General features: G+C 48.5%; 2 protein-coding genes across 2 annotated transcripts; one reads left to right on the plus strand and one right to left on the minus strand.

Moving 5' to 3' along the window:
* The first annotated feature begins 354 nt into the window (after positions 1-354).
* Mars1 (methionyl-tRNA synthetase 1) lies at positions 355-16,542 on the plus strand. The gene is made up of 21 exons (XM_038314460.1): positions 355-591; positions 1,474-1,564; positions 1,721-1,799; positions 1,882-2,016; positions 2,802-2,877; positions 3,287-3,471; positions 3,638-3,744; positions 5,226-5,342; positions 5,450-5,653; positions 6,677-6,878; positions 9,171-9,245; positions 12,713-12,883; positions 12,976-13,071; positions 13,158-13,275; positions 13,593-13,806; positions 14,708-14,839; positions 14,918-15,022; positions 15,108-15,294; positions 15,776-15,847; positions 16,147-16,239; positions 16,325-16,542. The coding sequence occupies exons 1-21, from the start codon at positions 483-485 to the stop codon at positions 16,469-16,471; spliced, it is 2,715 nt and encodes a 904-aa protein (XP_038170388.1). The 5' UTR covers positions 355-482; the 3' UTR covers positions 16,472-16,542.
* On the minus strand, positions 16,481-22,865 carry Ddit3 (DNA damage inducible transcript 3). The gene is made up of 4 exons (XM_038314464.2): positions 22,758-22,865; positions 19,787-19,834; positions 17,201-17,358; positions 16,481-16,988 (listed from the first exon to the last, which is right to left on the minus strand). Exons 3-4 carry the CDS (start codon positions 17,336-17,338, stop codon positions 16,623-16,625), a joined length of 504 nt encoding a protein of 167 aa, XP_038170392.1. The 5' UTR covers positions 17,339-17,358; positions 19,787-19,834; positions 22,758-22,865; the 3' UTR covers positions 16,481-16,622.
* Between the last annotated feature and the right edge of the window lie 453 nt (positions 22,866-23,318).

Here is a 23,318-nt window from a genome sequence, read left to right on the forward strand (position 1 = left end):
TGGGGCTCACGCGGTGGACAACTGGACTCCCAAAGGAGTCCTCCGATCCCGGCGCGCATGCTCTACCACGCTCCCACCTCTCTGTCCACGCACGAATTAAAAAAGAAAATTCTTAATAAGTTGAATCGGCGAGTGCAAGCAGCAGCAATCATGACCGCCACCTTATCGATCACCAAGATTAGAAAAAGCCAACACTCGGGTCACGGCCCTCGGCTCACTTTAGGGCAGCCGGCTTTAACCGAGGATCTCCGAGCTGCCGACCCAAAGTGCCGCGCTTGCCCCCACTGTTGACTTCCGGCTCTCGTTGGTAACCATTTCCTGTTTTGTAACGGTGCATGATGGGATAAAGAGTCGGCTTTCCCGAAGTCGGCTGCGAGCGTGGGGCCGACATAGAACTCCATTTCCCGAGATACCTAGCAGCGGCGGCTTAACCCAGGAGCGGGAGGCCGGTTCCGGTTGCATCAGCGTGGGCTCCGGGCGAGATGAGGCTGTTCGTGAGCGAGGGCTCCCCGGGGAGCCTGCCGGTGCTGGCTGCGGCCGCGAGGGCCCGGGGCCGAGCGGAGCTGCTCATCAGCCCCGTAGGCCCCGAAGGTACTCGAGTTGCTACTGTGGGCGGAGGGTGTGGGGGGCGTGCATCTCAGTTGTCTGCCAAACCCCAGTGCCAGTCCCCCAATCACTCTGCATTACTTTTGCCTCTACTTTTTTTTTTTTTTTTTTTTTTTTTTTTTGGTTTTTCGAGACAAGGTTTCCCTGTAGTTTCTAGAGCCTGTCCTGGAACTAGCTCTTGTAGACCAGGCTGGCCTCGAACTCAGAGATCCGCCTGCCTCTGCCTCCCGAGTGCTGGGATTAAAGGCGTGCGCCACCACCGCCCGGCTTCTGCGTTACTTTTGGTCACTCCATTCCTCTTTCTTTCCTTGATCTCTCTTTCAAAGTTACTTAATTATCCTCACTAGACTCCTCCCTTGTTTTTAGCCTAATTGATCCTGCCTCACTCCGCTGTCTTCTTAAACCTTCCTTCCCACCTGTCATGCAACTCCCTCCGGCGCGTTCACGCCTGATAACCTCCAACCATCCCTCCCTCCTCTTCTAGGGCATTAATGCAGACATATGCACACCCGGCCCTTTGAGTTTACCTCTTCTTATTCCCAGCCAGTTTGGGGGCGACTTTTTACGCGTTCTCTTGTCGCATCCTCTCAGCTCTCAATGCTGCTTTGGCACCGGGACCGCAGGTCTGTGCTGGCTCTTGCTGAGGCGCCCACTGCTCGTATCCACTGCCTCCTCTATGTTGGCTCCACCTGTTGTTTCTAGCTGGCAGTCTCGACTGAACACTTGCTGGCCTCTCCAAACTCCAGACCCACCCCACTTTTAGTGTTGCTGTCTTGGAAACTGCGCCCCCCTCCCGCCCCGTACAGTATAAAGTTGTCAGACAGTTTCTTTTCTTACCCCTGTTCATTCATTTTCCTCTGTCTCAAGAGTGTGTGGTGCCATTCCTGACCCGGCCTAAGGTCCCTGTCTTGCAGCTGGATAGTGGCAACTACCTCTTCTCTACCAGTGCAATCTGCCGGTCAGTATTGGTTCTTGGTGTGGGGAGGTGGCTGGATCATAGCCGACTTCACTGACCTTTTTGTGCCCTTATTTGGAAACACTTTCTCTGAGGGTTCATACATGAACTACACAAAAGGAACCCTTCAGTTTTAACTTGTGTTCTCTCCGTGGGCAGATACTTTTTTCTGTTATCTGGCTGGGAACAAGATGACCTTACCAACCAGTGGCTGGAGTGGGAAGCCACGGAGCTGCAGGTAGGATTCATGCACCAGGGAGGGCAGGCTGCCTTTCTTTTGTATGACCACGACATCCTGACCCATGTTCCCTGTGTTGTAGCCAGTTTTGTCTGCTGCCCTGCACTGTTTAGTGGTTCAAGGCAAGAAAGGGGAAGAGGTGCTTGGCCCGCTTCGGAGAGCCCTGACTCATATCGATTACTGCTTGAGTCGCCAACCCTGTCCTTTCCTGGCCGGGGTGAGTTGGTCTTGATGTGTGGTTTGTGGAAGCCTGATGGTGTAGGACTTAGAGGGAAGACGGTATTCAGACCTCCACGACCAATTATTAGCAGTATAACCACGACACATCACTTAACTCTTTAATTAATCCTTACTGTTATTTCCAGACAAGGTTTCTTTGTGTATCCCTGGCTGTCCCAGATGGAATTTGATCTGTAAATCAGGCTGGCCTGGAACTCAGAGAATCTGCCTGTCTCGCCTCCCAAGCACTGGGATTAAAGACTTGCTCAACTAATTCTTGATTTTTTTTTTCCTTCACTTGTAAAATGGAAGTAATTCCATTTCCTTATGTAGAGTTACTGTGAGGGCGATGTCAGAAGACATAGGTCATCTCACCTAGTACTCGCCCATGGATGGTAAACACGGGATGTGGTGGCACACACCTGTACTCCTAGCCTTTGGGAGGTAGAAGCAGGAGGATCAGAAGTTCAGAGTCATCCTTGGCTACATAGGTTCAACACCTGCTAGAGCTATGTGAGACCTTATTTAACTAAAAAAACCAGTTATAAAGGTACATGCCTTTAATTCCAGGACTTGATATAAAGCTGGATGTGGTGGCTCATGCCCTTAATTCCAGCACTTTGAGGCAAAGGCAGGCAGATCTCTGCAAGTAAGTACAAGGTCAGCCTAGTCTACATGTCCATGTTTCAAAAAAAACAAAACCACACACATTCGCGATTACCACTGGGAATACATGAATGCTGCAACTGTGTATTTTTCTCTTTTTCTTCTTTCTCTAACTAGGACACAGAATCTGTAGCTGACATTGTTTTGTGGGGAGCACTATATCCATTACTACAAGACCCAGCATATCTCCCTGGTGAGAATTGGTTTTTTTGTTTGTTTGTTTGTTTGTTTTGTTTTGTTTTTTTTTTCAGACTGGGTTTCTCTGTAGCTTTGGAGCCTGTCCTAGAAATCTCTTGTATGTAGACCAGGCTGCCCTTGAACTCACAGAGATCCGCCAGCCTCTACCTCTTGAGTGCTGGGATTTAAAGCATGCGCCACCACCACCTGGCCCTGGTGAGAATTGTACATGTCACTTTATCCCAACCCCAGGCGCTTGGTGCAGGGCTCTAGAACAGTTGGGTACTGAGTATTCACTTTAAGGTACAGTTTAGAATGTGGCCAAGGGTGCTGGGGAAGCCCCTGGAGAAACTTCCAAAGGAGAAGAGCTCTACTCCTGCCTGCCCAATCTTGATCCTGTTCTTCCTTTTTTGTTATACCTACAGAGGAATTGGGTGCCCTCCAAAGCTGGTTCCAGACCCTGAGCACCCAGGAGCCTTGTCAGCGAGCTGCAGAGACTGTGCTGAAACAGCAGGGCATCCTGGCTCTGCGACCCTACCTCCAGAAACAGCCCCAGCCCCAGCCCCAGCCCCACCCTCCTGAGGGGAGGGCTGTCAGCAATGAGCCTGAGGTTTGAAACAGGGCAGGGGCACCCTCTCAGAGCCTTAGGGCGTGAGGTAGGAGGTGGGTAGGAGGCGGACATTGATCGTGGCCACCTTTAGTAGTTAGAGAGCAAAGAGGTGAGGTTTTCTACCTTGGTAGCTGCTCATGTGGCAGGGGGTTCTGTTCATTCATAGGAGGAGGAGCTGGCTACCCTGTCTGAGGAAGACATCGCCCTGGCTGTGACTGCTTGGGAAAAGGGTCTGGGAAGCTTGCCTCCACTTCAGCCCCAGCGGCATCCAGTGTGAGTAGACATCGAGAATGGGGTTTGTGGTCATAGCTAGAAATCGTTGTGGGGTAACAGCAGCCCCCTCTTTGCTCATGGAATGTCGATCCCAGTAGTCTGACTTCAAACATTATGTAGAAAATGACATTGAACTCTTTATTTTATCCCCTGAGTGCTGGAAAAACAGAAGTGAATCAAGCTAGGTCTCTCTTGGAAAGTGTTATCCCAGTTGGTGGTGGTGCACGCCTTTAATCCCCGTGCTCAGGAGGCAGAGGCAGGCGGATCTCTTGTAAGTTTGAGGCCTGTTGGGTCTACAGAGCAAGTTCTAAGACAGGCTTTAGAACTACAGAGACCCTGCCGTGATCAAGCAAACAAGAAGTGTTACTAGTTGAGGGAGCAGCGGGATGGCTTGGTGGGTGAAGCACTTTTTGCACAACCCTGATGACCTGAGTTTAACTCCCAGAACTCACACAGAAAGGTGGAAGGAGAACCTCCAGATGTGTGCTGTGGTGTTCCTGCCCTGCTCAAAAACAGTGGTTTTTGCTTTTTTGTTTCTTTTTTTTTCTTTGAAATGTATCTGTTTTCTTTTCTGTGTCTGACTGTTTTGACTGTATGTATGCCACATTCATGGTTCCTATGGAGAGCAGAAGAGGGCGTCTGATATCTTGGAACTGCAGTTAGAGATGGTTCTGAGCCACAGTGTCGGTACTGGGAATTAAACCTAGGTCCTAAGAGCAAACACTCTTAACTAACCCCTCACCTATCTCTCTAATCCTCATCCCCCTTTGAGACTGGCCTGGGACTCACAGAGCTCTGTGTCTGCCTCCAAGTGCTAGTGTTAAAGATGTGTGCCACCATGTCTGCCAAGAGATAAATGTTTTTACATGTTTGTACTGGCTAACGTGTTTAAATGCCTAAACAGAAGAAAAGTCACTTAGCATTGACCTAACCTGTAATCCCAGCTACTTGGGAGACGGAGGCAGGAGGAGACTAGCTTGGGCAACTTAGTTAGACCTTGTCCTAAAAGGTAAGACGAGGGTTGGGAGCCACGTGTGGTGTTATATGCAGGTTAGTCCTAGCAGGCAAGGGAACCAGGAGCTTAGGCCAGCCTTTGCTATATGTGACCCTATAGTTAAGAAAACATCCACTAATCAAGCGGAAAGGACCAAGGTCAGACCTTCCAGTACTGGTTAGCTTCTTGGGAACAGAGAATGACAGGCAGACACATCCCAGGGAGAATTGGGAAGTTTGCGCCCGAGAATGAGCTAAGGTCATGAGAGCGGACGGAGCTGTTGGAATGGGGCATGTGCAGTACCCAAGCAGCGCAGGAAGCTTGCTGGCTGAGCAGGGCCTTACGGGCAACTCTAGGGTGATAGTTCTGTGGATCCCTGTGGGAAGGACTGACCTGAGGCACTAGATTTAGTCTGTCAGTATTCTGTACACTTGCGCTTTTGTGATACTGCATCTCTGCTGTGGACTAGTCTCTTCTTTTTTATCAGGTTGCCCGTGGCTGGAGAAAGGAATGTTCTCATCACAAGCGCCCTCCCTTACGTCAACAATGTCCCCCATCTTGGAAACATCATTGGCTGTGTACTCAGTGCTGATGTCTTTGCAAGGTGGAGCCAGTTGCTGGAAGAGAGTTCTCTAGAGGGAGGGGTGGGCCCTAAGGGAATAGGATGGAGGGCACTGGAGGAACTCCCATAACCACCGTATCTCCTTCTAGGTACTCTCGCCTCCGCCAGTGGAACACCCTCTATCTGTGTGGGACAGATGAGTATGGTACGGCAACAGAGACCAAGGCTATGGAAGAGGGGCTAACCCCACAGCAAATCTGTGACAAGTACCATGCCATCCACGCTGACATCTACCGCTGGTTTAATATCTCATTCGATACTTTTGGTCGCACCACCACTCCACAGCAGACCCAGTAGGTTCCTGGTAGTAAGGCAGAGCAGATCCTCGGAGACGGGACCAGGGTGGCAGACTAGCCCCAGTACAAACATGGAAGACTGAGCTGGTTGTGGTCAACCCTTCTGAGCTTGGGTTTTCAGTGTTGCCCTGGAATGTACCCTGGGTGGTTTTCAGGCCTCAAGAAGGTCCCTTGTTTACAGAACCCAAACAGTGACTGGGACCTAAAAGAACACCCAGGAAGGGAAGAGAAAGGACTTCCTTGCCACCCATCTAGTGCTTCCTTTCCCCTGGCTGCCTAGAAATCTTTTAAAGACAGGGTCTCACTGTGTAGCTTAAGCAGGTCGCAAACTGTGGCTAGCCTCTTGCCTCAGATTTGCAAAGGGTGGGATTATAGGTGTTTGCTACCAAGTCCAATTTTGTGTCTTTAAAATGATCCCTGCCTCCCCAGGCGGTGATGACACACGCCTTTAGTCCCAGCACTCAGGAGGCAGAGGCAGGCGGATGTCTGTAAGTTCGAGGCCAGCCTGGTCTACAGAGCTAGTTCCAGGACAGGCTCCAAACTGACAGAAAAACTGTCTCGGGGAAAAAACAACCCAAAAACCCAATCCTTGCCTAAGTATATTTATAGCACTTAAATCCATTCTTCCTCTGCCTGTTAAAGTCCTCACAGAAGCTGCAGACAGATGGACAGTTGATGGTGCTGATACCGAAGACTAAGCTGGGGGTGTTCACCTGCTTGTAATCACAGCATTGAGAGGAGGAGGCAGAGGGTCAGGTTTCATATGGTGGTCAGTGTAGGCTATGTGAGACCTGCCTCAAAACCAAATGAAACCAAAACAAAAAGTGAAGAGACCTTACAGGCAGTTGGAGAATCATGAGAGCCTTTGGGCTCGTCCAGTAGGCTCTCATTAGGAATAGGTGACCTTCGTCCTGGGAGGCCTCTGCCTGATGAATTTAGGTCTCTGGTTAGAGCAGCAAAGGAAGGTGGGTTGGGGGGTGGCAGTCCTGGCTCTTTCTCATCCCTTGCTGACCTTGCTAGAATCACCCAGGACATCTTCCAGAGGCTGCTGACCCGGGGTTTTGTGCTGAAAGATACTGTGGAGCAGCTGCGCTGTGAGCAGTGTGCACGGTTCCTGGCTGACCGCTTTGTGGAGGGTGTGTGTCCCTTCTGTGGCTATGAAGAGGCCCGAGGTGACCAGTGTGACAAGTGTGGCAAGCTCATCAATGCCATTGAACTCAAGGTAAGAGGAAGATCTCAAGGGAGCCCAAAGGAGACACATGTTAATCTCTTGAGCAAAACAGAGAAAGGATACTCAGTTTTGTTCTTCTGTGGGGCTGTGGGCTCTGATGGGCAGGCTCCATCTCCCTGTGCCATCTCAGCTCTGGGCTCTGATGGGCACACCAACTATTAAAGGACACTGTCCATTTACAATTTTTATTTATTTTGAATGAGGGTTTTACTTTGTAGTCTGGCTGGCATGGGACTTTCATTATATATTATACTGGTCTGGAACTCACTGAGCTCCACCTGCTTCTGCCTCCCAAGTACTGGGATTAAAAGTGTGTGCCACCATGTCTGGCTTGGATTTTAATATTTAGTATCTGAGGTCTTATGCTAATTCCTATGTGGGGAGTTAATCTTTGGTTGCATGTTGCTAGAACATAGGCAGGTTGACTTTAGCTTAAGGTTAATTTAGATCTTTGCTAATTTAGATGATTCTTTTTCTCTCTTTTCTTTTTGAGACAAGGCTTCTCTGTGTAGCTCTGGCTGTCTTAGAACTCTGTGTAGTCCAGGCTGGCCTCCAGGAATGCACCTGCTTTTGGCTCAAAAGTGCTGGAATTAAAGGCGTGCATCACCACACCTGGCAGATTATTCTTTTTTTCATAAATACTTTGCTTGTTTGTTGATTTACTTATTAGTCGGCTATTTAATAAATGTTTTTGAGTCCTTTTAATAGGCCAGTTACAGACTGGGAATGAGGGAATGGACAAGACAGGCTTTTATCTCACATGGGTGGGGACATTGAGGAAATTTAGATATTACTCTAGTTGAGTGGGTTGCTGCTGTGTGGAAAATTGATGGGACGAACCAAAGAGGAGTGAGGAGAAAGCTCTGGAAGCTCAAATGCAAAAAGATGATGTTAGACTAGTTTCTATTAGGTACTAGTACAGAGAAATGGGGAGAATAAAAGCTTTGGGGTATGTCTTAGAGGACGAGTGCTGGAGAGTCAGGTAAGGGTGACTTGAGGTTCTTGGCTTATGTTGGAGGTGTAGATCAGTGGTAGAATACTTGGCCAGCGTGAGTGAGGGCCTGGTTTTGAGCCCTAGTAACACGTAAGGGAAGATGGGGACTTGGGTAGATGGTGGTGCCATCTGTGACATAGGCAAGATTAAGAGAATGAGTTGTGGAGCTGAATGCAGCAGTACTGTTTGCTTTCGCTAAGCTGAGGTGCCTATAGATGTCTTTTTTTTTAAAAACATTTATTTATTTATTATGTATACAATATTCTGTCTGTGCGTGTGCCTGCAGGCCAGAAGAGGGCACCAGACCCCATTACAGATGGTTGTGAGCCACCATGTGGTTGCTGGGAATTGAACTCAGGACCTTTGGAAGAGCAGGCAATGCTCTTAACCGCAGAGCCATCTCTCCAGCCCCTATAGATGTCTTAAGAGGCAGTTGGAATAGATGTGGGCTTCAGAAGAGAGATCATGAGACAGTTACAGTGTCATCTTCAGAACCTCAGATCAGGGTTGTCAGGATGGCTGAGCAGGTAAAAGCATTTGCTGCCGAGCCTGGCAACACAGAACCCATATGGTGGGAAGGAAAACTGTCCTCTGATGTCCATGGGCTCACACACAAGATAAATACATCAAAACAGAGCAGCCCCCCTTAGATCAGCTGTGCAGAGTGACACACACCTGCAGTCCCAGCCCTCAGGAGACAGATACAAGGGGATCTGGAGTTTGAGGTCAGCCTTCGAGAGACCCTGTCTCAAAAACAACAGTAAAGAGCTGGGTATGCCTTCAGTCCAAGTCCTCGTGGGGTAGGGGCCGGTGAGTCTCTGTGGACGTAGACCAGATGCAGCCAGGTCTACATACTGAGAGCCACCCACTCACTAGCGTCATTTCCCAGTGTCTGTGTGGTCATTTTCTACTGCAGAATTAAGTATTTCTTGCCATTTGGCTTTATAAAGGCTCATGCTTGTGCTCCAGGCATGCCCCCTTTCCTTTCCTGGTTGTGACCTGGGAGAGGAGCTGTGTGTCTTGCACGTTTTCCCTTGCACAGCTGAGTACAGTGCAGTGCTCTGCAGCTGCCCACGGCTGAGAACACTCATTGCTCTGGGGAGTGAGAGCAGAGACCAGTCTCTGTGGCGTGCAGACACACCTCTCTGTGTGCATGTTGGGGGGATAGGCTCTTTGTGAGCTGTGAGGCTAAATGGTCCCTCCCTCCATGCCCCTCAGCTTGCCTGTACAGTTCCCCTCACCTCAGTCCTGACCCTGCCTGCTCCCACCAGGATTACTTCTTTTTACAGAAACCTCAGTGCAAAGTCTGCCGGTCGTGCCCTGTGGTGAGGTCCTCTCAGCACCTGTTTCTGGACTTACCTAAGGTGAGTCAGTCTTCCCCCAGTCTGCTCTTCAGCCTCCTCTCCTCTGCCTCAGCCCCACACTGACAGCCAGCTACTCTCAAGTGGTTTCGTTTGTTTTATTTTTAGGTGTGTGCCACCATGCCCAGCTTTTTACTTTAGTTTAGTTCTTTTGTTCCTAGTTTGTATGTGTGCTGTGTGTGTAGACGCCCAAGGAAGACAGTAGAGGGCCTCAGATCTCCTGAAGCTGGAGTTAGAGGCAGCTGTGAACCACCCGGTGTGGGTGCTGGGAACTGAACTTGGGTCCTCTGAAGAGTATTTTTATTTCTAGTTAACATTTTCTACAGCTGGGAACAGAGGTTGTGGTGGAGTTCAAGTCGCTGTGTTCAACAACTGGTATTGGGGAAAATGACAGTGACTGAGTGTGGTGACCTCATGCTGCCAGTCGCTAAGGTGAAGCAGGAGATCCGGAGATGCAGGGACTTAAAGCCAGACTTCGCTACACACACTAAGATTGTATTTCAGAAAGTCATAAACTAGCAGGTTATCGTGATGAGACAGACTGTTCTCCCGACAGTGCCGTCATAGCACAGGAGGGGCTTAGACTCTCGCTGTTTAGCTGGAGATGATCTTGAACTCCGGATCCTCCTCCCTCTACCTTCCAAGTACTGGGTTACAAACAGGCATACAACCAGGTCTAGCTGTTTTCATGTGCTTTTCATATTCTAAGTTAAAAAAGTATTTGATTTTTTATGTTTTTTTTTTTTTTTTTCCAACACAGGGTCTCCCTGTGTCACTACACTAAAGTCATGCCCCACTACACCTGGCTAATATTCTAAATATTTTTTAATTAATTAATTATGTATGCAGTGTTCTTCTTTCAGGCATGCTGCACACCAGGAGAGGGCACCAGATGTCATTACAGATGGTTGTGAGCCACCCTGGGGTTGCTGGAAATTGAGCTCAGGACCTCTGGAAGAACAGCCAGTGCTCTTAACCTCTGAGCCATCCCTCTAACCCCCATATTCTAAATTTTTTGTTGTTTTGTTTTCTTTCTTGAGACAGGGTTTCTCTGTAGCTTTGGAGCCTGTCCTGGAACTCACTCTGTAGACCAGGCTGGCCTTGAACTCACAGAGATCCACCTGCCTCTGCCTCCCAAATGATGGGATTAAAGGTGTGTGCCACCACCGCCCGGCTAATATTTTTCTTTTTTAAAAATGTTTTTATTTTATGTTTGCGGGAGTTTGGCTGCGTGTGTGCCTATGCAGCATATGTGTAGTGGTTCTCGACCTGTGGGTTGCGGCCCCTTTGAGGGGGTTGATCAGTCCTTTTACAGGGTGGCTGAACCATCTCTCATCCTGCATACCAGGTAATTACAATTCATAACAGTAGCAAAATCACATTTATGAATTTTGATGTAGCAAGGAAGTAATTTTATAGTTGGGGGTCACCGCAACATGAGGAACTGTATTAAAGGGTCACAGCATTAGGAAGGTTGAGAGCCACTGCCTTAGAGAAACTGAAATGGAATTAGATATTTGTAAGCTGCCATGTGGGTCTTGGGGACCAAAGCCAAGTCCTCTGCAAAAGCACTAAATGTTGTTAACCTCTGAACATCTCTCCAGCCCCCAACCGCATTATCTTGATGGTCTTTAGTACTTTATTGTATAGATACACTTCAAACACCATGTTTAGTCATCTAGACTGTGGGAGTTAATTTTCTTTAATGTTTCAACTTTCTTTAAAAATTAAAAGTATGATTATATTATTTCCCCCTTCCCTTTCCTCCCTCCAACTGCTCCCTCTCAAGTCTATGGATTTTTTTTTTGTTTTTGATACATATATATATATATATGTATATATATATATATATGTATATATATATTTATTTCATTACATAAATATACAACCTGTTGAGTCCATTTAGTTTTGTTTGTATGTAATATGATTTCAGAACTGACCATGTGGGCATTAATGTTTTTACAACATTGAGTCATCTTGGACGTTACGTATTTGTAATCCCAACAGTAGAGAAAGCAAGTAGAAGGATTAGGATTTCAAGTCCCACTCTACCTACATATTTGAAACTAGATCAGTGAGATCCTGTCTTGAAAAAACACAAAATGTTTGGAGAGATGGTTCACTGGGTAAAGACACCTGCCAACTGTCCCTGATACCACATGGTAGAAGAAAAGAACTGACTCTGACTCTGGCCTCCACGTGTTAGCGCGCGCGCGCACGCACACGCACACTATGAAATTCAGAAAGGTGCTGGGCATGGTGGTGTACACCTATAACCCATCACTTGGCAGGTATACGCTGGAGGATTGTGTGTTTGTGGCCAGTGTAGGGGACAGAGTGAGCTCAAGACCAGGCTAAATAACAAGACTTTGTCCCAAAACATCCAAGAACTTCGTACTGGAAAGACAGCTTAGCCTTTAAGAACACTGATTGAGCCAGGCGCACGCCTTTAATCCCAGCACTCGGGAGGCAGAGGCAGGCGGATCTCTGTGAGTTCGAGACCAGCCTGGTCTACAAGAGCTAGCTCCAGGACAGGCTCTAAAGCTGCAGAGAAACCTTGTCTCGAAAAACCAAAAAAAAAAAAAAAAAAGAACACTGACTGGCCACCAGGTGGTGGTGGTGGTGGTGCACATCTTTAATCCCAGCACTTGGGAGGCAGAGGTGGATCTTTGAGTTCAAGGCCAGCCTGGTCTACTAGAGCTAGTTCCAGGACAGCCTCTAAGGTTACAGAGAAACCTTGTCTGGAAAGAACACTGACTGGGGGGCTGGAGAGATGGCTTGGAGGTTAAGAGCACTGGCTGCTCTTCCAGAAGTCCTGAGTTCATCTCCCAGCAGCAATATGGTGACTCACAACCTACAGACAGAACAATGTATATATAATAAATAAATAAATTTAGAAGAAAAAAAAACACTGACTGCTCTTCCAGAGGACCAGCATCTACACTGTAGTCCACTGACTGCTCCTGCAGAGGACCAGCGTCCACACCGTAGTCCACTGACCTGTAACTCCAGGCCCTGGGGATCTAAGGTCCTATCATGGCTTCTCTAAGCACTGTGTACACATGGTAACATGGACATACCTTCAAGCAAAGTTCCCATATTCATAGAAAAAAAAAAAACTTAAAAAGGAAAACCAATAAAAAAATCACAAAATCTTGAAATAATCTATCTCAGTATAGAGTATGTGCCTGGCATTCCCAAGGTCCTGGCCCAGTTCTCTCCCCTCTGTTTCCTGAGCAGCCGCATGAAGAAAGCACATGCCACTGGACTCAGTTTAATTTCAATGTAGTTTTGTGTTCCCAGACAGTATGTATACATCTATAGACTTGAATCATTTTGTCAAATAAATTTGTTAATTTCCTAGATGTCCCTGAAGTCATGAATCTTAGTTGTTTATTACCAGCTATTCCACAGTGTTGGCACTCAAGCCCCATGTCTGAGACAGTCCTGTCGCCCCGTTTCTGTCTTAGCTTGAAAAGCGGCTGGAGGACTGGCTGGGGAAGACCTTGCCTGGCAGTGACTGGACGCCCAACGCCAGGTTTATTATTCGTTCTTGGCTTCGGGATGGCCTCAAGCCACGGTGCATAACCAGAGACCTCAAATGGGGAACCCCTGTGCCCTTGGAAGGTTTCGAGGACAAGGTAATATACCCCTGTCCTTTAGTCATGGCATGAGATGCTCAGTCTCGGCTGATGCTGTTGACTTTGGTTCATTCTTGTTTGTTTCCCTCCAGGTATTTTATGTCTGGTTTGATGCCACTATTGGCTACCTGTCCATCACAGCCAACTATACAGACCAGTGGGAGAGATGGTGGAAGAATCCAGAACAAGTAAGCAGGCCTTAGTCTGTCTGTGGGGACAGGGTGTGGAAGACGGTGGGAAGTTCCAGGCAGTCTCCTCTAATGTATTCTCCTAGGTGGACCTTTACCAGTTCATGGCCAAAGACAATGTTCCCTTCCATGGCTTAGTCTTCCCTTGCTCAGCCCTAGGCGCTGAGGACAACTATACCTTAGTCAAGAACCTCATTGCCACAGGTGAGTACCCCAGCAGAGCACAAGGAGGGTGTGCTGGGGAAGAGCCTGAGCAGGACTGGGTCTCAGGGTAGGTCTTGAGATGAAACAGGAAGTAATTAAAGCATGAGGATTCATCCAAAAGATGGAAAACAGAACTTGAAAGCAAAGATATAAAGCTAAAAGTATTATAAACAAAGACAAAAAAAGGCCAGAATGGGAGCATGCCCTTGTCAGCTCCATGCCCAAGAGAGGTGTGTTTGGACACTCAGCATTGAGAGAAAGGGAAAGAGGCAGTGAGGGAGGGAAGGGTGTGATTTGAATCCTCCTCTTTTGTCCAGAGTACCTGAATTATGAGGACGGGAAATTCTCTAAGAGCCGGGGGGTAGGAGTGTTTGGAGACATGGCCCAGGATACAGGGATCCCTGCTGACATCTGGCGCTTCTATCTGCTGTACATTCGGCCGGAGGGCCAGGACAGTGCCTTCTCCTGGACAGACATGCTGATTAAAAACAATTCTGAGCTGCTGAACAACCTGGGCAACTTCATCAACAGGTAGGGGGACCGGTGGAGAGGGGCACACTAATGGGGGCGGTGGGGAAAGGTGTTCCCGTGGGTTGGGGTGGTTGCCGTGCCAGCATACACAGACCTAGAGGTAAGCTAGCTGTAGGTAGGTGGTTTGGCAAAGTTGGTCAACAAGTGAATCTTTGTGAGTTATGTTTGTCTGTCAAATTCAGAGCTCTGAATTTCATCCTCTACACACAAGCACACATGCATGCATGCACACACGCGTGCACAGATATGCACGTGTGCGCCCCCCTCCACGACTTGAGACTCTTCAGAGTTCTGGACCTTTAACTTGGCCCTTAAACACATTTAGCAGCCTTCATTAGACTATTTGTTAGCTTATAACACACTTCAATTTGGTAATTCTAGATATTTACTTCTAAAAATATATAATTGCTTAACTCATTTCTTTATTATATCACATTTTCTTTTCAAGACAGGGTTTCTCTGTGTAACAGTCCTAGCTGTCCTAGAACTCGCTCTGTAGACCAGGCTGGCCTTGCCTTCCTCTGCCTCCCAAGTGTGTGCACCACCACTACCCGACTCTAGAATCACATTCTTAGGAGAGGGAGAGGAAAATGTAAGATTTAAGCTTTACTTCCAGTTTGAGAGCCTAGGGATGCCACAAGAAAGAAGTGTTTTGGTTTTTTGACATGTATGCACTGTTGGTGCGCTGGGTGCTGTTGACACACTGCAGTGAACACGAGCGTGCAACCTGAGTCAGTTCTTCCTCCACCGTGTTGATTCCAGGGATTGAACTCAGGTTATCGGGCATGGTTGGCAGCCTTTCTCTGCTGAGCCATCTGCCTGAGCATGAAGAGTTATGGAAGTGGGATGTTTCCCTAAGGAACTGGGCAGTAACTTTGTCTTTTCTCTCCCCTACCTCAAGAGCTGGCATGTTTGTGTCTAAGTTTTTTGGGGGTTGTGTGCCTGAGATGGTGCTTACCCACGATGACAAACGCCTGCTGGCCCACATCTCCTGGGAGCTCCAGCACTATCACCAGCTGCTGGAAAAGGTTCGGTAAGTAACTTCCAACAGTCACAGTCACAACCACTGCTGTGGCTGACAGTCCCATATACTCGCCTCCTCCCTTCCCAGGATCCGGGATGCCTTGCGCAGTATCCTTACCATATCTCGGCATGGCAACCAGTACATTCAAGTGAACGAGCCCTGGAAACGGATTAAAGGAAATGAGGTGGACAGGTGTGTTCAGGAGCTATGGCTGGCTATAGGAATTAAGTGACATGCTGTGTTTTCTTGGTGACTTTGACTTTATCTTTTCCCTCAGGCAGCGGGCGGGCACGGTGACAGGTGTGGCAGTGAACATAGCAGCCTTGCTATCTGTCATGCTGCAGCCTTACATGCCCACAGTGAGCGCCACCATCCAGACCCAGCTGCAGCTTCCCCTCCCAGCCTGCCGCGTCCTTGTCACAAACTTCATCTGTACCTTACCAGCAGGTCACCGGATAGGCACAGTAGGTCTTAATGTTAGCAGAGCTGGCCAATTCAAATTCTTATGGGGCTGCCTTTGGGGTGAGGTCAGAGACCTAACCGTCCCTGGCTTTGAGGTGTGGGGGTTCTGCAGCTGTTCTCAGAATCCCTCTGCAATTCTGAACTTGGGCTTCTCATAGAAAGTTCTTGTATCGGCTTGTGCGTACAGTACTATCCATATATCCTTACTGCTGTTGGTTGAAGATGACCATGGCGACCAGACCTCTTAGCCATTGCCTGACTACACTAACCCTCTGTCTCCTCTGTATTACCATTCACTCCACTCCACTGAAGAGCGAGCACTTGCCCTTCACAGGGACTGCTGCCTTCTGTGAACCCTTGAAGCTGTCGGGCATCTGCCCAGAGTCAGACTCCTATATCTTGTAAAGCATCTGCCATTGCTAAGTGTCAGGAAGGGTGGGGCGGTTGAGGGTATCAGTGATTGATTCTGACATGTCTCCACAGGTCAGTCCTTTGTTCCAGAAACTGGAAAATGACCAGATTGAAAATCTGAGGCAGCGCTTTGGAGGGGGCCAGGTGAGCAAGCTTGACTGTGCCCTCCCCGGGCAGGCACGGCAGTGCCACCATAATCTCCTCAAGCCACCCTCTGGCCTCTCCTCCCACCTTTGGCCTGGCTCCACCATAATCTCCCCAGGCCTCCTTTACTCCTCTCCTCCCACCTTTGGCCTCGCGGCTTCCTCACTTGAGTTTTCCTTTCCTGTCTTAGCTAGAAGAGTCCTCGGAGTTAAAGGTAACCATTTCCTCTGAGCTGTTAGTCAAACGTCCCGCCAGAGGAAGTTATAGCAGCAAGTAATAAATCTCCTGCTCTTCTCCAGGCTAAAGCACCCCCGAAGTCGGCAGTTGCAGAGGCAGTTCCAGCAGCTGGGACACAGCAGATACAGATGCTGATGGATGAAGTGACCAAACAGGTATGGAGCTTATGACCTGAGCAGGGCTGGAGGTGACCAATCCTACACAGGTCCTTCCTGGCCTCACCTCCCATCCCTCTCTTAGGGCAACATCGTCCGAGAACTGAAAGCACAAAAGGCAGACAAGAACCAGGTTGCCGCAGAAGTGACTAAGCTCTTGGATCTAAAGAAACAGTTGGCTTTGGCTGAGGGGAAACCCATTGAAACTCCTAAAGGCAAGAAGAAAAAGTGAGAGGACATGTTCTTAGAAAGTCCTTTTACTGGGTATGGACAATAATAAAGAATGTACAATATATACATATACACAAGCTGAGACCCTTTGTTCTTCCGACTCAACATGCAGTTGAGGGTCACATCCAGTTGGGGATGATGGTCCCAATTGTTCATGCTTGGTGCAGATTTACCATGCGGTCGATCAGAGCCCGGCGAGTGGCCTCTACCTCCCTGGTCAGGTGCTCGATTTCCCGCTTGAGCCGCTCATTCTCTTCAGCTAGCTGGGCCACTTTCCTCTCGTTCTCCTGTTCTCTCTCCCTCATGCGTTGCTTCCCACCCCGGGCTGGGCACTGACCACTCTGTTTCCGTTTCCTAGTTCTTCCTTGATCTTCCTCTTCCTCCTGAGCCATAGAGCTCTGACTGGAATCTGGAGAGCGAGGACTCTGGGAGGAGCTTGTGACCTCTGCTGGTCCTGGCTCCTCAGTCAGCCAAGCTAGGGATGCAGGGTCAAGAGTAGTGAAGGTTTTTGACTCCTCCTTTAAGGAAGTAAAGAAAGGGAGATGGATATTAGTTGTGGAGAGGCATACATACTCCCCAGTTTTGTGGATCTTTTGAAAGAGGCCAGACTCAAACTCACTAAACTTAGGCTGGCCATTGAAGCAAGCCTCTGGCCTCCACTGGCAGGTTCCAGGATTACAGGTGTGCACCCATTCCTGCTGGCCCACTCCAGACCAGCATTCACACTCACCCCTTCGTTTCCAGCAGACGAGACATAGGGACCCCCATTTTCATCTGAGGACAGCACCTCCTGCAGATCCTCGTACCAGGCTTCCAGCTCCCAGCTGGACACTGTGTCCAAGGTGAAAGGCAGGGACTCAGCTGCCATGTCTGTGGTTGGACTGGGTTCTAGAAAAGGACATACAGGGTAAAGGTTCCACTCACCACGGTTGGTAAATTCATGTCTGTTTTAACACTTAGAATTAAAAATTTACTAATTTTGTGGGTCAGTTAGGGGCCTGGGCTGTCAATCATTGAAAGCCACATTGGCAGGGGGTGGGGATGGAAAGCCATTGCCTACAAGTTCTCTGACCTCCATATGAATACCACTGCATACACACCGGCACACAATATAAATGAATGTAGGAACCGGGAAACGGCCGAGTGCCTGTCACCAACAAAGCCTAACAATCAAGGAGGTTTGATTCCACCAAGTCACCTTGCACAGGAAAGAACTGACTCCCAAAAGTTGTCCAGACTTCACATGCACACCTTGGCCAGCACCCCAAAACACAAAAATAAATGTAATTAAAAACAAAACACAGGGCTGCAGAGATGGCTCAGTGGTGGAGAGCACTGGCTGCTCTTCCAGGGAACCTGGGTTCCATTCCCAGCACCCACACAGTGGCTCACGACGGTCTCTAATGGGATCTGGTGCCCTCTTGGCTTAAAGGTGTACATGCAGATACTAATAAAAAAACAAAACTAAAACCGCCAGGCAGTGGTGTTTAATCTCAGCACTCAGAGAGCAGAGGCCGCAGGGTCTCTGAGTTTGAGTCTACAGAATGAGTCATAGAACAGCCAGGGCTACACAGAGAAACCCGGTCTTAAAAAAACAAAATAATAAAAAAAAAACCCAAAAATCAATAAATATAAATAAAATATTGTGTAGTAACCTTTCTATTATTTTGTTTTTATAAAAAGTTTTATATGTATGCATGTGGTCACATGAGTGCAGTGTTGGGGGTGGGGGAGGCACTGGATCTGGAGCTGGAGTTCAGCTGCCACCTATGGGGATTCTGGAAACCCAGTTTGGGCCCACCGGAAAAGCAGTGTGCTTAACTGATGAGTTTCCTCTCCAGCCTCTATTTCCATATTTTGTTTGTTTGTTTTGGTTTTTCATTATTTTTTTGTTGTGCTGGGAATTGAAGCAGAGCCTTTTATATATACAGATATAACATACTATCAGGACTAAAGAAAACATGCAGTACATTTTTTAAAAGTATTTATTTATTATGTATACAATATTCTGTCTGTGTGCATACCTGCCAGAAGAGGGCACCAGGCCCCATTACAGATGGTTGTGAGCCACCATGTAGTTGCTGGGAATTGAACTCAGGACCTTTGGAAGAGCAGGCAGTGCTCTTAACCTCTGAGCCATCTCTCCAGCCCCATGCAGTACATTTTTGTGTGTCATCTTGGAGATCAATCAAACCTAGTGTCTCACACACAAATACTGAACTATACCCCAGTCCAGCCTGAACACACATTGAGATCTACTTACCTTATTGTCTGTATCTATGTATGTGTGAGTGCCTGGTGCACATGGAGGCCAGCAGAGGGAATGGGTTCCCTGGCAAGTAGACTCAGATGGTTTTTTTTTAATATTTATTTTTTTTTTAGACTCAGATGGTTTTAAGCTACCATGTGGGATCTGAGAACTGAACCCAGGCCCTCTGCAAGAGCAGCAAGTGCTCTTAACCACTGAGCCATCTCTCCAACTCCTAAGAACATACTTTTTATTGAGATATAGGGTCTAACTATAGCTAGCTCAGGCTGGCCTTGAACTCATGATCCTCTTGCCTCTGCCTCTCAAGTTCTGAGGATACAGGTATGAGGCATTATGCTTGGCTATGCATATATATTCTTACGGGATTAGAGTAAAAGTATTCAACTCACTTGGGAACACCGCTGGTGAATTCCAGGGATAATTACAAAGCCACTTGTGTCCCTTCCTCATGTGTGGGGAAGCTTGAGCAAAAGGTCCTTGGGATTTTGATGTGGAATACCCCCTTTATATGCTATGCAGTATGTATGTTTTATTACCATTGCTTAATAAAGAAGCTAATTTGGCCTATAGCCAGGCAGAATATAGCTAGGTGGGAAATCCAAACAGAGATATAGGGAGAAAGAAGGTGGAGTCAGGGAGATACCAGCAGCTGCTGGGGAAGCAAGATGTGAGGTAACAAGCCACGAGCTTTGTGATAAATTATAGAATAACAGAAATGGGTTAATTGAAGTTCTAAGAGCTAGTTAATAATAAGCTTGAGCTAACAGGCCAAATAGTTTGTAATATTAAGCCTCAGAGTGGTTATTTAAGAACTGGTGGGTGGGAGAGAAACCCAGTCACAACCTTGGTGTGGGCTGAATTGGAAAGTTGAGGCCAGCTGTGGAGCCAGCTTTCAACCAGGAAGTGCGCTAGAAATAATGCTAGGGGGTCAGAGAAAGACACGGTCTGACAGTAAAAACTTGTTCAGATCACACCTGACTACTGCCCCAGCAAAGCAACCCTAGGCAGCATTGGAGTTGACTTTGAGAAGGGGTTGGTTACATTTACCTATTTTCAGGTATGGTGATGTATGAAGATACACTTCCTTCTGGAACACTGTAAAGAACAAAATAAATGTTTACTGTTTGAAAGGGAAGAATCAGGTTCTCTACCTCCAGCCTCGGACCCTTCTCTAATTCCCTTCCCCCCTCCCCCCTTTTTTCTTGGTTTTTCAAACCAGGGCTTCTCTGTGTAGCTCTGGCTATTCTGAAACTAGCTCTGTAAACCAGACTGTAGTTTTTTTCTTGTATTACACACACACACACACACACACACCCCTGACGCCAATTCCAAGGATAGGCAAGCTTGATTTATTTTTAGTTGCTGACATTTGCAGTCCTGATTACATAATAGCAAAGTTCTAGCCAACTAAGCTTTTCTAAATTCAAGATCGACCTCAGATGTGCCAGGGGGAGGACTAACTACAGGAGACCTCAGATGTGCCAGGGGGAGGACAAACTACAGGAGACCTCAGATGTGCCAGGGGGAGGACTAACTACAGGGAGGGAGAAATTCAGGGCACCTGCTGCAAACGCCCCACTCACACTCCACTCCATTCTCACGCTGGCAGCCTCTGGTCTAGGCCCATTCAGGGATCCTCCAGCTCTGCTGTCTGTCTACTCACTATCTCCTTTGGAATGTCTAACAGGCATTACAGTTATAACAATGTCCTGCTGGGTTTTCCTTTCCAAGGCTGTATCATTCTAAGTGGCAACTCCAGTTGCTTAAAGCCAAAGAAAACCCCAAAAACAATCTCCTTGCTTCCTCCTCTCACATTCCACAACTCAGTCTAAAGCACTGGCAACTTTAATACATTCTTTTGTTTGTTTTTTGTTTTTTTCAAGACAGGGTTTCACTCTGTAACAGTCCTAGCTGACCAGGCTGGCCTCAAACTCATAGAAATCCACCTGCCTCTGCCTCCGGAGTGCTGGGATTAAAGGTGTGCGCCACCACCTCCCCGCTAATATATTCTTCTTAAGTACCTAAAGCCTAAGTATTTCTATTACATTATTTTTACATGAAAATCAATTTATCATCCCTCTCCAAGATTACTGTGGAAGCCTCCTTCAAGAGAGCTCACGTTTATTGCTTTCCAAGACAGGGTCTCACTATGTAGCCATGGCTGTCCTGGAACCCAGCATGTAGACCAGGCTGGCCTCCAACTCACAGAGAGTTGATTGCCTTTACCTCCTGAGTGCTGGGATTAAAGGCCTGTGCCATTATGCTCTAATAAAATCTCCTATTTCTGTTTTGTTTGATTTTCAAGACAGGGTTTCTCTGTGTAACAGTAGTCCTAGCTGCCCTGAAACTAGCCTTTGTAGACCAGGCTGGTCTCAAACTCACAGAGATCGGCCTGCCTCTGCCTCCTGGAATTAAAGGCATGCACCACCACCGCCCAGCTGAGAACTCCCATTTCTATTGTCTTTTATTACTTTATTTTCATGGGTGGAGGTTGGCCATAAGAGCCCTCTATATAGCAGGCAAGCAGTCTACCACTGAACTACACCCCCAACCCTTTACTTCTGTATTCGTTTATTTTGAGTCGGGATTCACTACATAGCCCTGGCTGGCCCCAGACTCAAGAGATATGCCTTCCCCTGCCTCTCTTAGTGTGGGAACTAAATATCCGTGCACTCAGATCCCTCCAGTGGCTTCCCGTGTCGTGACTGTTGAAGACTAACATTCTGAGACCCTTCAAAGCTCTGCACGATTCACCACGCTCTCCCATGCTCACTCCAGTCCAGTCTACTGCCCTGCTCTGTCAAGTGTGCTCTGGTTGCTTCTTCTGGAAAGCTCCTCTAGTTTATCTGCATGGCACATGCTCGCCTTCTGTGGGTCTTTCACTTACGAGCCAAGTGAGGGATTCCTGACATGAACAAAGCTCTAGCCACAGTCCTGAGCAATCTATTCTCTGCTTTTGTTTTTTTCCCATGGTGTTTTAGCTTTCTTCAGAAATATAAACTGTTTTGAGGGCAGTTTTACCTTTTGCTCCTAATATACCCTGGGTCCTCAAATGCTTGGCACATAGTCGGTGCTTATTAAGCATTTGTTAGGCATGAATATGGAAAAAAATACAAACCACTCCACCAATTTCCCTTAAAGAGAGAGGAGGATTAAGCCCAGAGGCAGAGACAGAGCTGCCTGTCTCTGGAGACTAGAGATGCAATATTGCCCTGAGTGTTTCTCTGCATGGCAGTCCTCTGGGGGAAACTCCCTTGGTCTTCCAGTGTGTGGGACCTGGCTTTCATCAGCAGCGGAGCCCCAGGCCAGAGGGTACAGAGACAAACAGTGGGCCGGCCTGATGCAATGGTTACAGGTTACAGATTAGATAGGAGACAGGGCCGAGGAAAGAGGCAGAGATAACCCCGGGAGAAGCACAAGACCCTGGAGAGATCCCAAATAATTCCCACAGTTAAAGAGATCCAGGCTGCTCTCTTGTTCAAAAACCTCTGGGGGGGGGGGGAAGGGGAAAACCCATCCATGCTCCTTCCCCAGCACCCCCACACGCACAGGTCTGTAAGTCTCTAGGGTTCTCTTGAACTTTAGGGTCAGCAACTAAAGTGGCCATGCTGGCCCCTGAGGCGCTTGAAAGTTGGGGGTAATGAAGCCGTTGGAGAAGAGGTAGAAACGGTCAGAGTCCCCTATATGGGGGTGTGTCCTGCTGCTCCGCCTTCCCCTGGACTGTCCTAAGGTAGCCCGAAGTTCGCTATATAGAGAATGAAGTTCTCGAGGGCAACCTAACGGCACTGAGCACAGACCAACTCGAGACGGGGAACGGTGATGCAATCGCCCAAAGGCAGAGGGGCCTGAAGGCCCGGCTCCCTGAATCAGGGATTCCCCGCCTTCACCCCTCCCTCCGTCTACAAGCTAACTGTGGAAGGGGTGGGGCTACATCCGCAAGAGCAGTGGGCCCCAACTTTATGGAATAGCTATGCGGGCGAGGACGGGAAGGTAAGGGGTAGACGGGGTCAGTACTCGCCTCTCTCCTCAGGTTCCGGCTTTTATTTTGGCTGTGTCGCGGCCACCCGTTCATCTTCAACATGATATGATCGACGTGTTAGACTCGAGCTACTGACCTCTGGGGCGCAGAGCGAAGATCTTTTACGCTGACCTTCCCCTCCTCTTAGGGGCGGGGTCCAGGAGCCTACCAATCAGAAAGCGGCACGCTGGCACTGGCTCCGCCTCACCCCTCAGGTCCGCCACTCAGGAGTCCCGCGGCCCCGCCCCCATCGCGCCCTCTGGCTGGAGAACCTACGTTGTCTCGGACCCGGAAGTGGCTTTGGGTCACGAGGCTCCGCGGAGGAGGTGAGTGAGTCATGCGCGCGCGCGGAGGAGAGTGTGGCGAGGGAGGGGGATGACGGGGGGCGGGGATGATGCAATGTTTGGCAACCGGTGTCTGCGCGCGCACGCGCAGGGGCCAGCGATGGTGGTGGGAGGTGCGGGGGGTGGGGGAGAGAGGAAAGAGGGCGGAGCGCCAGCTCCCCGTAGCCAACGGCCCCAACGGCTGTCCTTCCTGAACTTGTCTGCCCAGGAGCGGCTG

Source organism: Arvicola amphibius, chromosome 17, assembly GCF_903992535.2.
Source record: "Arvicola amphibius chromosome 17, mArvAmp1.2, whole genome shotgun sequence".
Classification (NCBI taxonomy): domain Eukaryota; kingdom Metazoa; phylum Chordata; class Mammalia; order Rodentia; family Cricetidae; genus Arvicola; species Arvicola amphibius.

Excerpts from the sequence above, each read along its gene's own strand:
- Mars1 (XM_038314460.1), top strand. The coding sequence starts at position 483 with ATGAGGCTGTTCGTGAGCGAGGGCTCCCCGGGGAGCCTGCCGGTGCTG. Across the intron at positions 3,745-5,225 it reads CAGCCCCAGCGGCATCCAGT|GTTGCCCGTGGCTGGAGAAA; the intron begins GTGAGTAGACAT and ends CTTTTTTATCAG. Across the intron at positions 13,807-14,707 it reads CTGGGCAACTTCATCAACAG|AGCTGGCATGTTTGTGTCTA; the intron begins GTAGGGGGACCG and ends CCCTACCTCAAG.
- Ddit3 (XM_038314464.2), bottom strand. The coding sequence starts at position 17,338 with ATGGCAGCTGAGTCCCTGCCTTTCACCTTGGACACAGTGTCCAGCTGG. Across the intron at positions 16,989-17,200 it reads CGTCTGCTGGAAACGAAGGG|GAGGAGTCAAAAACCTTCAC; the intron begins GTGAGTGTGAAT and ends ACTTCCTTAAAG.